Source organism: Ictidomys tridecemlineatus, chromosome 14 (assembly GCF_052094955.1).
Source record: "Ictidomys tridecemlineatus isolate mIctTri1 chromosome 14, mIctTri1.hap1, whole genome shotgun sequence".
NCBI classification, from domain to species: Eukaryota; Metazoa; Chordata; class Mammalia; order Rodentia; family Sciuridae; genus Ictidomys; species Ictidomys tridecemlineatus.
The window spans coordinates 62,801,840-62,818,070 of NC_135490.1; the positions used below are offsets into that span (position 1 = coordinate 62,801,840).

The 16,231-nt window shown below is 35.0% G+C and overlaps 1 protein-coding gene across 8 annotated transcripts in view; it reads right to left on the bottom strand.

Annotated features, from left to right (window-relative positions):
* Nsd3 (nuclear receptor binding SET domain protein 3) overlaps positions 1 to 16,231 on the bottom strand; it is a 108,066-nt gene that overhangs the window by 69,468 nt on the left and 22,367 nt on the right. For all 8 annotated transcript variants that reach the window (XM_040268767.2, XM_021735297.3, XM_021735295.3 and 5 more), the window contains exon 2: positions 3,635 to 4,353. In XM_040268767.2, the coding sequence (XP_040124701.1) occupies positions 3,635 to 4,309 (675 nt within the window). In that variant the 5' untranslated portion in view covers positions 4,310 to 4,353. The remainder of the gene's footprint in view (positions 1 to 3,634; positions 4,354 to 16,231) is intronic.

Consider the following 16,231-nt stretch of genomic DNA (forward strand, 5'->3'; position numbering starts at 1 on the left):
TTTTGTATGTAAATACTTTCTACAAACTTTGAGGCCTAATACTCTGAAGATAGTGAAATGAACCTCTAACTTAGTGTTAATGAGACTGATCCAACCACAGACTTGGAAATGGCAAGCTAAGAGTTAATGAGACTGGTCTTGGTGGATAAGACCACTGAAGTGTTAAGGAGACCAATGAATGTTTGAATAGGGCCTACACTCAAATGCCTGAGGCATTACACCTGCCAAGGAGAAGAAGTGCAGAAACATCTCCACATGTTTCTAATTTGGTGGGAGGAAAAACAGCTAAAGCAGATTTTTAAAATATACAATTTCAGTTGTGATCTCAGGTCTCCCGCTGCCTAGATATTTGGACACATTTTCATTGTTGAGAAGACATACTTAAGGTTGTTCCAAGTAATAGCTGCCCAAGCAGCTCAGAACTGGGAGGAAATATGTACACATCAAGTACTGAGAAAAAAAGTTGTGTGTTAAATTTTTTTTAAATATTTTTTAGTTGTAGATGAACACAATCTTTATTTTATTTATTTATTTTTATGTGGTGCTGACAATTGAACCCAGTGCTTGACTGACTGAGGCAAGTGCTCAACCACTGAGCTACAACTGGAGCTCCGGTGGGTTAAATCTTCAAGTGTATCATTTTGATTACTAAAAAAAGAACCTATTAGTAGACTTTTAAGGAACAACATCAACCAGAAAGAAAAGATTATGTTGCATGCATGTATAAATATGTAACAACAAATCCCACTAACATATATAATTATAATCCACCAACAAAAATAATTTTTGAAAGGAAGGAAGGAAGGAAGACAGACAAGAAAAAGCAAATCCAGCTCCAGGACAATTATTTCAGGCTTTTTCTCCAGGCCTACAGTTTTAAGTAGGTTTTGCTTCTCTGAAGCATCTAGAAGACAGGAGCTGTCCAGTGGAATCAGCAGATGCTTCTCTGAGCTTCCCTTTACTTCTATGCCCCCTATATTGCTTAACACAAGTACTAGGTCCTCCAGGGACAAACTAGGAAGCATAAGGGAATCAAAAAACACAACAACTGTCCTGGGGAAGGAGTATAGATGTTCATATTAAGGATGCCAAATTTAAAAACACACAAAGTTACAAAGCAGATTAATCTTTGCTCAGCTTTAGTCACCTACTTAGTTTAGCAAAAGCAGAACACAAGATAAGCAAGAGCCTTGGGAGCTCTGGCTTTAAAGTTCTACGGTCGAATGAAGGACAACTTTTATGGTACCTACTTCTTAAGCTTACAATTGCCCCCATGTGTGATAAAATTTCAATTAATCAAAATTGGATCTTTATTTTTTTTTAAAGGAGGGAAGAAAAGAGGAAAAAAAGAGGAAAGGAAGAGGCAGAAGATAGCACAAAGAAAGGGGATAAAAGAGAAGATAAAAAAAACTTTGAATTTCCCCCCAAAATTCCATGTTCAGGCAATGGTTTTAGTAATAATTGAGTGCAATCAATACTATTTTCTACCTCTATATCTTGGGTCAAATTGATGTTGCTTTACTCCAAGATATTTTAAGATCCTAAATAATTAAATATTAAATTGTGCTCAGCAGGATTTTACTAAAACTCTTAAATTGTATCTAAACATTCTAATCCATGGATACCATGGATTAGATATAAAGAGCTAGGCATAGCAGATATCCAACAAGACTAAACTGATTTTAGAATCTGACTGTAAAGTGACTACTAGAACCATCACTGTACTGAATTTTTCCTGGATTCTAATAAAGCAGAAAATAGTTATGAAAAGAATAGACTATTTTATCTTGCCTCTGTAGGTTCCAGCCCATTTCCTATTTTGAGATATATTTTTTTAACTAACTTTATCAATAAAGGCAAAAAGTCTAGCCTAATAAATAAAATTGGTTGGTCCCCTATTTGCCAGATTCTCTAGAGCAAAACCAAGACAAGGCAGCAAGACAGTCTCCAGGCAATAATCAAATCCAGGATTCATGCATTTTGTGATGTCCTGAAGCCACAGTGCATCACATGTCTCTTCACTGCAGCTCTAGGTAAGAAATGCTGCTGTGAACATGTTCAGAGGGCACAAAGTTGACTTTTCCCCTTCCATTTATTCATTTACTCAATATGCAGTCAATAAAAGACATGAGTTAGGTTCAGTAGTAGGTATCTGGTAAATGACAAAAGAACCCAACAGGCATTTCAGAAATTATGTTTCAAAGTCTTTCATCTTAGAGATGCAGAACTCTTTACCTCATTACCTAGTTTTATTTTCTTCATAGTATTTGACACTTTCGAAACTTATGGAGCTATGTATATGTGGACTTAAGTATTTTCCAGTTCCTCCCACTGTAATATAAGCACCCTGAGAACAGGCATCTCTGTTTTTCACTCACTACTATATCTTCAATTCTCAGAATGGGGCCTAGCAGACAGTTAATCAATGTGTTCAATGAATAAGTAAGAAAATGAGAAAACATTTTGAAATGACACACTTGGGCTTCTGATAGAACCATTGTGACCTTTACTCCAGAAAAAGATCACATTTCAGTTGTACAAAGAAAAGATCAGTTTGTAAGAAAACAAACTTAACTTGCTCAGGTATATCAAATATAAAAAGCAAATAACGGACACAAAAATAAACATTAGTTTCTTTGCAAATCAATGTCTAGGAAACATCTACAATTCATATCATGAACTCTTCATTCAAGTTAGAATTAATTAGCTACATACTTTCTAATATTATATCATTGCTATAAAACTTCAAATATTAAAAAATTCGACAACATGCATCTTAAGTTATCCATGAAGGATGTTTTATAAATAATATTCAACCTGAAGTTTTAACCAATATATATCAATACAAACTCTGATTTTTTGGGGGTGGGGAGGGCACCAGGAATTGAACTCAGGAGCACTCGACCACTGGGCCATATCCTCAGCCCTATTTTGTATTTTATTTAGAGACAGGGTTCTCAATGAGTTGCTTAGCTCCTGGCTTTTGCTGAGGCTGGCTTTAAACTCGCCATCTTCCTGCCTCAGCCTCCTGAGCTGCTGGGATTACAGGTATAGGCCACCACCCCTGGCTCCATGAACAGATTTCAATAAAAAGAATTCTATTATATTAGCTTATTTTGTAGCAAACACATTAGCAATGAGTGTTAAATACAAGTTGTATCAGCAAAAGTTGGTCCAAAATAAATGAAAAATGTGTTTCTCGTAAACTTTCCTTTTCATCTTCAAAAACCAGGAGTTTACTGTAAGCAAGTAAAAATAATTGAGGCTTCTAAGATAAAGAAACATAAACAAAATTCTTGGTGTCTATGCTTTTAAAATATTTCTTTAATGAAAGCCATTTTGTGTGTGTGTGTGTGTGTGTGTGTGTGTGTGTGTGGTGCTGGGGATTGAACTCAGGGCCTTGTGCATGCAAAGCAAGCACTCTGCCAACTGAGCTATATCCCCAGCCCCCATTCATTTTTTTTCAACAAATATTTATTAGCATCTATTATAACATCCCAAGTACCTTGCTGGGGATTTCAGAGAAGTTACCAGAGATGTTCAAATTTGAAGAGATTCAAACTAAAAAAGATGTCTTTGATTTCCAGTAAATGTGAAAGATTACAAAAATTTTCAAAAAGATGTTTCAACTTACATTTTGCTCCTCTGGTTCCAATTTGGGGATTTTGTGTGACTTGCGTTCCTCAGATCTAGATGAGTCATGCTTGTTGCTCTTTTTCCTCTTTTCTTTTCTGCTTTCATGCTTTGACTTTGTGTGCTCGCTCGCCTGTACTTCATTTAAAAGGTCTCCACAAAGGGAAGACTCAAACAATTCCCTGCCATTCTGGATAGTTTTGGTTATTTTTAGTTTAATTTCAGGTGAGCCAGTCTTCTTTGGAATCACAGTTTGTGGTACCGAGGGAGGAGGTGGTAGCTGTGGAGGGGAAGGTTTATCCAGAATTTCATGTGGTCTTGTGTTTGGAATTTCTGAATGATAATAGTCAGTAGGGCTAAAGTTTCTAACTGCACCAAAGCCATTGGCTGACCCATTGGGATACTGATTATATGACTGGTATTTGGTTTGAGGTTCATACATGCTGATTGATGGTGGGTAGCCATTTGTGAGTGGAGGAAGGTCTTCTGTTGTAGGTGGATACTGAAAGCCTTGCTGCAAGGTAGCTTCATACGGTGTCTGGCCACCATCTTCAACAATGTCGCTGTTGTTATCAAAGGCATCCTCCTGGCGGATGTTGGCGGAGTCAATGAGTTGAGGTGGTTGCTGAATTGTGTTTCCCATGATCCCTTGCATGAAAGAGAAAGAGAAATCCATTGTTCTGCTCCAGCATCCTTAACTTTCCCTTTCTCTCATCGGGCCTGAAGTTATAAAAGAAGGGATTAAAATGTGTTAGTATCCTTATAGGCAGGAGGCTAATCAATTGAGAAAGGTTTAAACCCAATGTTTCAAACCTAATTTTCATATCCAGATGTGAATAGACAGATAGATGATATAAGTCTCACACAGATCAAATTTTATCTTAAATGTTTGTCTATTTAAAACTCCTGGTCTGGGGTTGTAGCTCAGTGGTAGAGCACTTGCCTAGTACACGTGAAGCACTGGGTTCAATCCTCAGCACCAGATAAAAATAAATGACTAAAATAAAGCTATTGTGTCTACCTAAAACTAAAAATATATATATTAAAAAAACAAAAGCAAAACTCTTGATTACCTTCACAACAACTTTGGCAACAAATTTTTACCCTCTCTGCAAACAGGCATTTTTATTTGAGACTTGTTGTCCTAACATTCTTTTCTTTTCCCAAGTTTTAGATTATTAAGTCCCAGTTAAAATTGGTATTTGCCAAACAAGCAGTGTCCTGACACATATAAATAGTCGCCATTCAAGATTTCTTAAAATTCACTAATGTTTTGTTCAATTTCTGTTATTATAAAAATGAAATCTTATTTCAAATATTTTAAATATAAAAGTAAAAAGACTAATTCCATATCGTTCCCACTCTTCTATGCCATAGACAATCACTGTAAACACTTTTGGTGGGTATTCAGCCACATCTTTCTCTATAATATTTACATATAATTTAAAAATAGCCTTACTTAATAACATATCCTAGATGTATTTTATACTGGCATGTATAATTTTCATATATATTTCATCCTTTAAAGGGCTGAATAATAAACAAGTGTGTGATATCACTATCACGTCTTCAACTGTTTGTATACTGAAAATCAATTAGTTGCTCATAACAGGCCTATGGAAAACATTCTTAAAACTACATTTTTGTGCCTATATGTACTCCTATAGAACAGATCTGAAATTTTGATAATATACTGCAAAACTGTTCTGTTGGCTGTATTATTTCAATTTACACTCATACCAGTAGCATACGAGAATGCCTAATTCTCTACATTCTTGCCATTGTCTAGTTGTTTTTAATAAGTAGTATATATAGCAGTATCATCTGGAGTTACTTTTAGAAAATGAACATGTTAGGGTCCATCTTCTTAAGATTTTGATTCAATAAATCTGGCCAGGAGGGCTGGGATTGTGGCTCAGTGGTAGAGTGCTCGCCTAGCTTGTATGAGGCCCTGGGTTCGAACCTCAGCACTACATAAATGTCAAATAAAAAATACTGTGTCCACTTAAAAAATAAACTAAAAAATAAATATAAAAAACATTCTGGACAAGGAGGCCAAGCATGAGTATTTTAAGACTATATCCCAAACTGGGTGTGCTGGAGCATAACTATAATCCCAGTGACTCAGGAAGCTGAGGCAGGAGGACTGTGAGTTTGAAATCAGACTCAGTAATTAGGGAGGCCCTACCCAATTTAGTGAGACCCTGTCTCAAAAGAAAAAATTAAAAAGAGCTGGGGATGGGGCACAGTGGTGAAGCAAGCATCCCTGGGTTCAATCCCCTAGTGCCAAAGGGAAAAAAAAATTAAAATAAAAAGACCATATCCCAGCTGATTCTGATGCACATCTTTTGTTGGATACTAGTATTATAATCTTTGCATTTAGCAACTGTATTATATTCTCAAAACTATTGCATCCTTCTTAAAGGTATCTAAGAATGCCTATATTATGTAACAATGTTATAATATAGATAAGCATCCGCTATAAGACACCCTACTTGTCATGAAGTATGATAAATCCACATCTCAAGACAGAGGATTAATGGACTGCTCATTTATTATTCTATTATTTTCATCTTTAGAACTCTAAAGCAGGGAGAATACACAGGTTTTTTACTACTGTATCAACTGCTGCTTATAATATAGTGATGCAGGAATCTGAGACTACATACCAGGTCAATTCTGTGACTGATTAATGCCACCATATTGGTTCTAGCACGATTTATTTTTGTAATGATAAAGCAACTAATCCAAAACAGCAAAGGAAAGAGGGACACACAACCTGACAATACACTTTTGAGGTATATCCATTCAATTTTAAAGCTATTAACTATTTTTCTGTGAGCAAACAAATGATTTTACAGGTTCCAAATTTGCAATAAGAAGGCATACAAAAAAAAAAAATCAAACTCCTGGAACTGCTCTACATTAAGGAAGAGGCAAAGGGTGGGGAATCAACAGACAGCATTATTTTTTTTTTTTTTTGGCATCTACTATGGTCCAGGTAATTTAGACTTATCTCAACTAACCCTCATAATTACCCATAAGAGAAATATTGCAATTTCTGATTCATAGGTTAAAGAAAGTGACAATTAGAGGGATTAGGGGCTGCTTAAACCACAAAGCATGTCTGACTCTAAAGCTCATGATTTTTATCACTGTACCATTTCCACTTCTCCAGCTACCCATCTGAGACAATTCATTTCTTTTGTTCATGCATTTTGTTCCTTGACAACTGACAAAATAACAACTATTCTAATAACTCCCATTAACATTTAAATAGTAGTTTGCAGGTGCTATGCACCATTTTAAATGCTTTACATAAGTGTAATCCTTCTAACTATCCTTATCCCTCATTGCAGATGGGGAAGTAGAGGCAAAGATAAGTTAAACAAGTACATATGGCTAGTAATTAACAGAGATAGGCTTCAACTCAGCAGTTTCATTCCAAAGTCTGTTCTCCTAGCTGGCCAGCCTCAGCAACTCAGAGAGGCCCCAAGCAACTCAGCAAGACCCCTGTCTCTAAATAACATACAAAAAGGGCAGGGGATGTGCCTCAGTATAATCAAGTGCCCCTGGATTCAAACCCCAGTACTTTAAAAAAAAAAAAAAAGAATCTCCTGAATTCTAATCTGTGCTCTTTTTCACAATATCTCACTGCCAGAAAGTAATGGACAACCAATGCAGTACTATAAATTTAATCGTCACACATTCAAAACTGAATATACCATCCTTGTCCTAACTCAACTTCCCTTTCAGACTACCCAAGATTTGTCATTCCTTTGGCCATTTTTATAGCTTCCTAGGCTAGACATCTCAGGCTCTTAAGTAACTGACTCCTCTCTCAGTTAAGTCATAAAACTAGTCTAAGCAAATCTTGCTGTTTCTTCCTTTGAAATCTCTGATTTCTTCTTTTATCTCTATGACCATGTTGAGATCCAGACCAAACAAGCCTTCAAGCACCTTATCCTGAACTATAACAACTGAGTTTCTTTCTTTTCTTTTTTCTTTTTTTAATATTTTTTAGTTGTAGATGGACACAATATCTTTATTTTTAATTATTTATTTTTATGTGGTGCAGAAGATTGAACCCAGGGCCTAATGCCTGCGAGGCAAGCACTCTACCAGAGCTACAACCCTAGCCTGACAACTGATTTTCTTTTTCTTTTTTCTTTCTTTCTTTCTTTTTTTGTAGTGCTGGAGATTGAACCCAGAGCCTTATGCATATGAGGCAAGCTCTCTACCAACTGAGCTATATCCCCAGCTCTCTGACAACTGATTTTCTAAATATTTCTTGCTTCTAACTTTTTCCTGCACAGCAGTGAGAACAACTTCTTGAAACCAAACTTCCATAAATCTGTTCCCATAATAAGAAACTATATAGTTTCATAATATGCCAAATCTCCTCTACACCTTTCAAGGTTTTCCATAACCTGACTTTTTCCTATTGACCCAGACTACATGTTCATGAACCAACTTTTCTGAGCATCTGCTGGGTCAAATATCTATAAACTGACACATATGTTATATGTGTTTAATCCTATGAAGCAAACTATTATTCCCATTTTATGGATGAGAAAGAATAGAGCTCAAAAAGACCAAGTGATTTGCCCTTAGTCACACAGCCAACAGAATGAAATGGTAAAACTCAGATCTTTTAACTCCAATACAAGTGTTCTTTATATGACAGCTATCTTAAAAATGTTCCTACTTTGGAAACTACTATTTTTTTCCAGTATGCCCCATACTTATAATACAAATATCTGATTAATGGCTCCTCTAGTATATTAAAATACCCAGTAATAAACACAGTTTGTTTGTTTGTTTGTTTTTTGTGGTGCTGGGGATCAAACCCAGGGCCTTGTACATGCAAGGCAAACACTCTATCAACTGAACTATATATCCCCAGCCCCATGAACTCAGTTAAAAAAAAAAAATGTTTAGTTGTAAATGGACACAATATCTTTATTTTATTTATTTAATTTTTTATGTGGTGCTGAGGATTGAACCCAGTGCCTCATGTGTGCTAGGCAAGCGCTCTACCACTGAGCCACAACCCAGCCCCATGAACTCAGCTTTTGTTCTACCTAAATATGTTCTTTTCTCTTCTCTCAAGAAATAAACACAACATCCATCTATCAGTTGTCCGGGCTAGAAACCTAGGAATGCAATACATCCCTTATCTAATCAATCACCAAGTTGCCTGAATTTTACCTTCCAGTTATCTTACATTTATTTACTTCATTGTCTCTTGATCTCCTCATGATGAAATCTTACCTTATTTATTCTAGTTACCTTACCAGTCTCTGTGCTGCTTCTGCCTCGCCATAATCTATTTCCCAACCTAACATCCAGTCACCTGAAAATCCTTCAACAATAGAACAAAGAAAACTAAAACTGCTATACTCAACAATAAAGATGGCTCTCATACATGTCATTTTTTATGAAAGGAGTCAGACATAATAATTCCATTTATAGGATACAATGTTCAAAAACAGGAAAAGTTATAGTATTTGCCTATGGAGAGGGAAAGTGTAAACACTGGGGTGCTGATTATAATCAATCTATTGCTCTAGATGGTGGCTGCCCCATGTATTATAAAAACATGTTATTCTCATTGTATACGAAAAAAGTTAAAACATTGACCCCTATGGTTATATGGTCAACTGCTCTTGCACAAAGGTATCAATGTAATTCAGTGGTATAGGATAGGAATGTCACCAAATGGGTATAGAACAAGTTACTGGAAGTCTGTATGCAAAAAGATGAACCTCAACCCTCACTTTACATTATACACAAAGATAACTACACAGTTAGTTCATAAACCTAAATACTAAAGGCAAAATAAATAGAACTATTAGAATAAAACAGAAAACATAACATTGTGCTAGCAAAGGATACAAATGGGACATAAATATGAACAAGGAAATAAAAAGATTGGTAGGTAACTTATAGATGTATATATATTTGCAAAACACATCTAACAAAGAGCTAATCTCAGGAATATCTTTATATATGCTTACATTCTAAGACATAGGAATCCACAAAGGGTTTCTGAGTTTAATGACAGTTTAATTATCTGTCACCCCATAGATTACTTACTAATTAGAAATATGTACCATAGAGATATCCGGCAGCCACCATTTTTAACAAGTGACTAAACTTGACATTAATGATAATGAAACACCTACCATTACGGGGCTCAGGATGTGGCTCACAGTATCACCTCTGAAATAGTCTTTCCTGTACTTAAATTGAAATTAAAATGAAGAAACAATGAGGCAAATCCAAAATGTGGATTTCTCATACAACTGGCCTAGACCCTTGGGGGGGGGAGCTAATATAATAAAAATTGACCAAAAGGTAGAAAGATTATTCTAGGTTAAAAAAGACAACCTAAGACTGCCAATGGTGTAACCAATCTGGAAAGCAGTATGGATATTCCTTAGAAAACTTGGATTGGAACCACTATCTGACCCAGCTATCCCACTCCTCAGTTTATTCCCAAAGGACTTAAAAACAGCATACTATAGTGACACAGCCACATCAATGTTCACAACAGCACAATTCACAATTGCTAAATTGTAGAACTAACCCAGATGCCCTTCAATAGATGAATGGATAAAGAAACTGTGGTATATATACACAATGGGATATTCTCACCATTAAAGAGAAGTAAATCATGGCATTTGCAGGTAAATGGATGGAGTTGACAAATATTATGCTAAGTGAAATAACCCAATCCCAAAAAAACAAAGGCTGAATGTTTGTTTTATTTGATAAGTGGATGCTGAACAATAATAGAGGTGGGGGGTAGCATGGGAATAATGGAAGAACTTTGGATAGGGCAAAGGGGATGGAGGGGATGGGAAGGGGCATGAGGGTAGGAAAGATGGTGGAATGAGATGGATATCATTACCCTAGGTACATGTATGAAGACACGAATGGTATGACTCCACTTTGTGTATAATCAGAGAAATGAAAAATTGTGTTCCATAAACACATGAAATAAATGCATTCTGCTGTCATGTATAACAAATTAGAACAAATAAATTAACTAATTAAAAGAAAAGACAACCCAAGGCAATGTATGAACTTTGAATTCCAGATTTAAACACAGACATATAGATTTTTTTAAAAAAGGTTTTCTTTTGGAGACAACTAAAACAATCAAAATATGAATATTCTTCAATAATAAAGCTATTAATTTTCAAGAGCATAATAATGTTATTCTGTTTATATAAGAGAATGTCCTTATTCTTAGGAGAGCCATACTTAAATATTCAGAGGTAAGGTGTCATGGTACCTACAACTCTAAATGGTTTAGGATAAGAAGTACTTAAGCCTAGAGTAAAGCAAATAAGGAACAACGTTAACATTTGGCTATAATTTTCTTTGACTTTTCTAAAGGTTTATAATTTTTTTAAAGTAAAAAGTTGAGAAAAATGGAAACAATTTGGCCATGGTTTGGATAAAATAATAAAAAGGTAATAGGAACCTCCATTAAATACTGGCACCAATTAAGCTAAAGCTCCACTTTGTTATCTTTTCTAAAAAGACATGAATAGTGCCATGCTCTTCTATATTATGCCTCCAATATAAAAATGTAATTTTTCAATAATTATCTTTTTAAAAAGTATCTTGTAGGACTACACATTTCTGAAAATAGTGATTTTTATATGTGAGTCTGGCAGCCAACCTTCGAATAGCAGACAAGCTGAATGATACAATGCTTAAGACCTCACAAATTAGGAGGCTCTCTACTGGGCACCATGGTTGGAAGAATAGGCTCCATATCAAAGTCCAACCTCCAAGGCATATTGCTCATGTGACTTTAGGCAACTGAATATCCCTAAACTTTTGTTTCCTTATCCAGAAACTGAATACTTGTAATTGTCTAACCTTTACAGGGTTGTGTAGAAATTAAGAGTTATTCCAGTATACAACCAGAGATATGAAAAATTGTGCTCTATATGTTTAATATGAACTATAATGCATTCTGCTTTCATATATAACAAATTAGAATTTAAAAAAAAAGAATACAAAAACCAATAAAAAAAAAAGAGTAATTCCAGGGCTGGTAGGGTAGCTTAGTGGTAGAACACTTTCCTAACATGGTCAGGGCTCTTGTTTCCATCCCAGGCACCACATATGTGCATGTACACACAGAGACAAGGAAGAAAAGAGTTAATCAATGAACAAAACTGAAAACATTTCCTAGAGTATACAGCTCAGCACCTGTTGGTTATTATTATTTGGTGCAATGCCAGGACAAAGAACTTTTTAAAAACATGATTTGACCTAAAGGTACTTGCTATCTCTTTACCAAGACCAGATGTTATGAAAAAGACTTAAAGTAGCAGTAAGCAGGGTGAAACAGAAAGTGACCACGAATTAAGTTGTGTTAGCACTATAGTTAGAACAGATATTTGAAGAGGAAAAACAATGCTAGAGAGGCATTAAGGCTGTGAAAGGCTACCTGGGGAAGTTAAGAGTTTTTCACCCACTGCATTAAAACCACTAGGTACACACTACTCACCTTTGTTTTTAAATAAATCCCTTATAAAAGACAGTAAGCTTAAATTTTTTATTTTTAAACATAAAATTAATGTAATAATATCAATAGTAAGAATACCAATGGCTAACATTTGAGGGCTTACCTTACTAAATTTTTTAAAATTATGTTATTTTACCCCTCAGAAACCATTTTGTGGAAACACTATTAATATCCCCTTTGTAATGATGAAAAATCAAGGCCACAGTCTCACATCCAATAAATGGAGGTCTCAAACACACACTCTGCTCCACAGCAACAGCTCTTAACAAGTAAACTTAATTCCCCATAATCTCTAATTATTACACAAAAACAAAACTAAAACTTCACTTCACACATCATCACTCCCCTTCTCAGAATCAACAATTTGGTGGGAGATTAAATAACTATACTGGTATACCACTCATTCTAATTTGTACTTCCAAGTAAATGAAGTCACTACATAAACAATTTCTGATAAATTCTTTCTCTGACCAATGTTTCAAAGTTAAGAAGAAAAAGATAAACTCAATGAATAATTTTTTCTTAATTTTGTTGAAGCTGTCTGTAAGGTTTTAAAACAAAAACAAAAAAAAAAGATTATCATCTAAAGTTCTTATTTATCAACTTATTCATGGGAAGAGTGATAACAGGAAAGTTTTGAGAATCCTTACGTCAAATCGCAGATATAGAAAAAATTTTTTAAAAATCATGTTTTAGCTTTCAGGCATGGTGGTGCATGCTCGTAAATCCCAGAAGCTTGGGAGACTGAGGCAGAAGGCCCACAAGTTCAAAGCCAGCCTCAGCAAAAGCAAGGGACCAAGCAACTCAGAAAGAACCCTACAAAATAGGTCTGGGGATGGATGTGTGGCTCAGTGGTCGAGTGCCCCCAAGTTCAATCTGTTACCCACCCCAAAAATCATGTTTTAGGGGGACAGCTTGAGGCTACAAATATCAATTAAGTATTAACAATGTGTGAAAGTATAAATTAAGTTACTGAAACAAATTTTAAAATTTAACCATTCTCTTTGGTAGAATGTACATTTATTTGCTGAATTCTACTTTTATAGAATTACATGCTATACCATATATGTATGTGGTATATGTATATGTATATGGTGTGTGTGTGTGTGTGTAAGCTTGGTTTTTTTGATTGAAATGCTAGTCTCAGTAAGAGAAAACTTTTATTACACTTTGAAATTCCTTACCATGATATCATTACTTAGGTCTTCTGGAATCAGAAATAGTTCTATAATATTACATAAGCAGACTATTGTTTGCAGACCCACCAACTCCTTAAATATGCTCCTAGGTTAATTTGTAAATCTAATTAGCCCTCTTGATCAACCTCTTTCAGTGGCTTCCCACCGCCCAGTAAAAGGCCAAATGCCTTGACTGACACCACATAAGACCCTCAAGCAAGGTCTCTACTTAGCTGTCTACTCTCAAGTCACTTTGTACTCCAATAATGCTAAATTATTAAGAATTAGTATGCAGACATTATTTCACACCTCTGATGCCTTTACTAATGTTATCTCCTATTTGTGTTATGCCCCTTTACACTTTTTTATTCCTTGTCTCTCAACCATTTTTTTTGAGCTCAGAAAGTCATTTTCAATAGTCACTGAAGCTCTGAGTTAGTCTGAGTAACTTTTTTTCTGTGTCTCTGAGACAGCTTATGCATGCCTCCTAATCCAAAAACACCCACTTACCTGAGTTTTCTTAAAAGCAGAAGATAATTTTGCTTTCATATTGTACATGTTCTTAGAATACAAATGAAAGGCTTGGAGGAGGGGCTTTAATCAATCTTTTAAACTGAACTGTTAAACTTAAGTGAGACATCATGTATAGAATTGTTGAGGGTCTTTCCACAGAGACTGTAAGAGAATATAAAAGCAGTTACAATCTCCTCAGCTAATATTTTTGGCAGTATTTGACTGACACAAACTGTTTACCTTGACAACACTGGGACTTTGCTTAGTTCTGGACCAAACTGCCATGGAAGGTTTAAATTCCCCAGAGAAGGGCGCAAAGTTAAATGAACTTCCAGGGAGCATGTTAATTTAATCAAAAACCAAAACTATTGTACAAAAACATATCTATATTAAAACCCTGTTCTTATTAATACTGTAGGCCTAAAATTCAAAACACTAAAGCACTCAAAATACAATTTCCCTAGTCATAGTTAACTGAATCAACATGAATGTTAATTTTTGTTTTATAAAGCTCTTCTGGTAAATATATTCTATTCTACTTTTGGTATTTTTACAGCTAGAAAACAAATAGTAGACTATACCATGCTTTCTACAACATAGAGAAAGGGGGCCGTCTTCCTTTTCCAGGACAAACAAGGGATCCAGATGTTTCTTTATGTGAAATGTTGCAGAGAGCATTTCTCAAGGTTTATGATAAATCCAGTCTAAATATGTTTCCACAGTAACAAAAACAGAGCTAATGCAGACAGTTTATGATAATGAACCAGCTATGCTGGTCCTCAAAAACCTGGATTTTTACTGTTTGAACATTTTTGTAGCAAAAATATCATTTAAAAAAAAGTTTAAGACACATAATGTTGAAAAATTAGAGGATTATTTTGTTTTAAAGACAAAAAATTGAAATGTAGTACCTAAAGGCAAGCTATGCATTATTTGATGTGTAAAGAGAAAGCTACTGAATATATTCAAATGCTGATTTCTAATCCAATCATAATGTTGAAAATTATTCAAATTGTTCCTGTATTTGAAACAATTTAATACATATACATACACCTCTCTCCAAAAATTCTTGAGACTATGACTCACAATTGATAGAATATGAAGCTCTTTAGAAGGAAAATAAATGTTTATTTTAGTATTTTTCCTCGAATGTATACCAACAACAAAATGAGAGCTAATTTTTAAAAATATGGGACACTATTTTCACAGTACATGGTTTTGTTAGTAAAACCATAATCTCTATAAATAAACTTGAAAAAAACATGCTTAACTTACAGAAAGAATGCTACAATCCCATAGTGCCAGGGTTTGAAAAGATACTTCATTGTTTTGGTTCTGTGTTCTATTCATATTCCATTCTAAATATATGGTCCTTGGACTCTTTAAATTCTGTATTCCCCATTTTGGCTTTCATAATTTAAAATTTTATTTTCAGTAATGTAACAAATGTGCATTGTTTTAAAATAATAGAGATAAGTTATTTTGCTTTATTATATCTATCTTAAAACTGCAACAAACTCATCCTTTTTTAGAAGTAGAAGTTTGTTTGCTTATTATGCAGTACTGAGGATTAAACTCAGGGTGCTCTACCACTGAGCTATATTCCCAACCCTTTTTAATTTTTTTTTTTTTTTTGAAATAAGGTCTGACTAAGTTGTTGAAACTAGCCTTGAAGTTGTAATCCTCCTGCCTCAGTCTCCTGAGTAACTGGGATTACAGACATTGCCACCATGCCCAGCTGAAATACACGTTTTTAAAAAATATTTATTTTTTAAGATTTTTTTTTTGGTGGACACAATATCTTTATTTTACATTTATGTGGTGCTGAGGATCGAACCCAGTGCCTCGTGCATGCTAGGCAAGCACTCTACCACTGAGCCACAACCCCAGCCCGAAACACACATTTTTAAAACTCAACAAAATCCAGTAGCTACTAAATATGCAGAAGCAAAAGTCAATTTCTACCCTCTCACTAATAATATTCTTTCTTTACAAGTCATGGGTTATTTTTTTTAAAATACATTTTTTTTTAGTTGTAGATGGATATGATACCTTTATTTATTTTATTTTAATGTGGTACTGAGGATCAAACCCAGGGCCCCAAATGTGCTAGGCGAGTGCTCTACCACTGAGCCACAACCCCAGCCCCTATGGGTTCTTTTTAATCATAGTTTAACCTCACCCTCCACCCCACCTCAAAAAAGATGAGTGTTGGGGACTATGTGGGGGGGGGGGAATGAACCAACCAACCACCTGCTTCTAAGAATCAGACCACACTTCTACAACTCCAAAAAGGAAATGAGTAACGATGTTTACCTTACATTCATTAAAAGTAACTAGAATTGATAACATC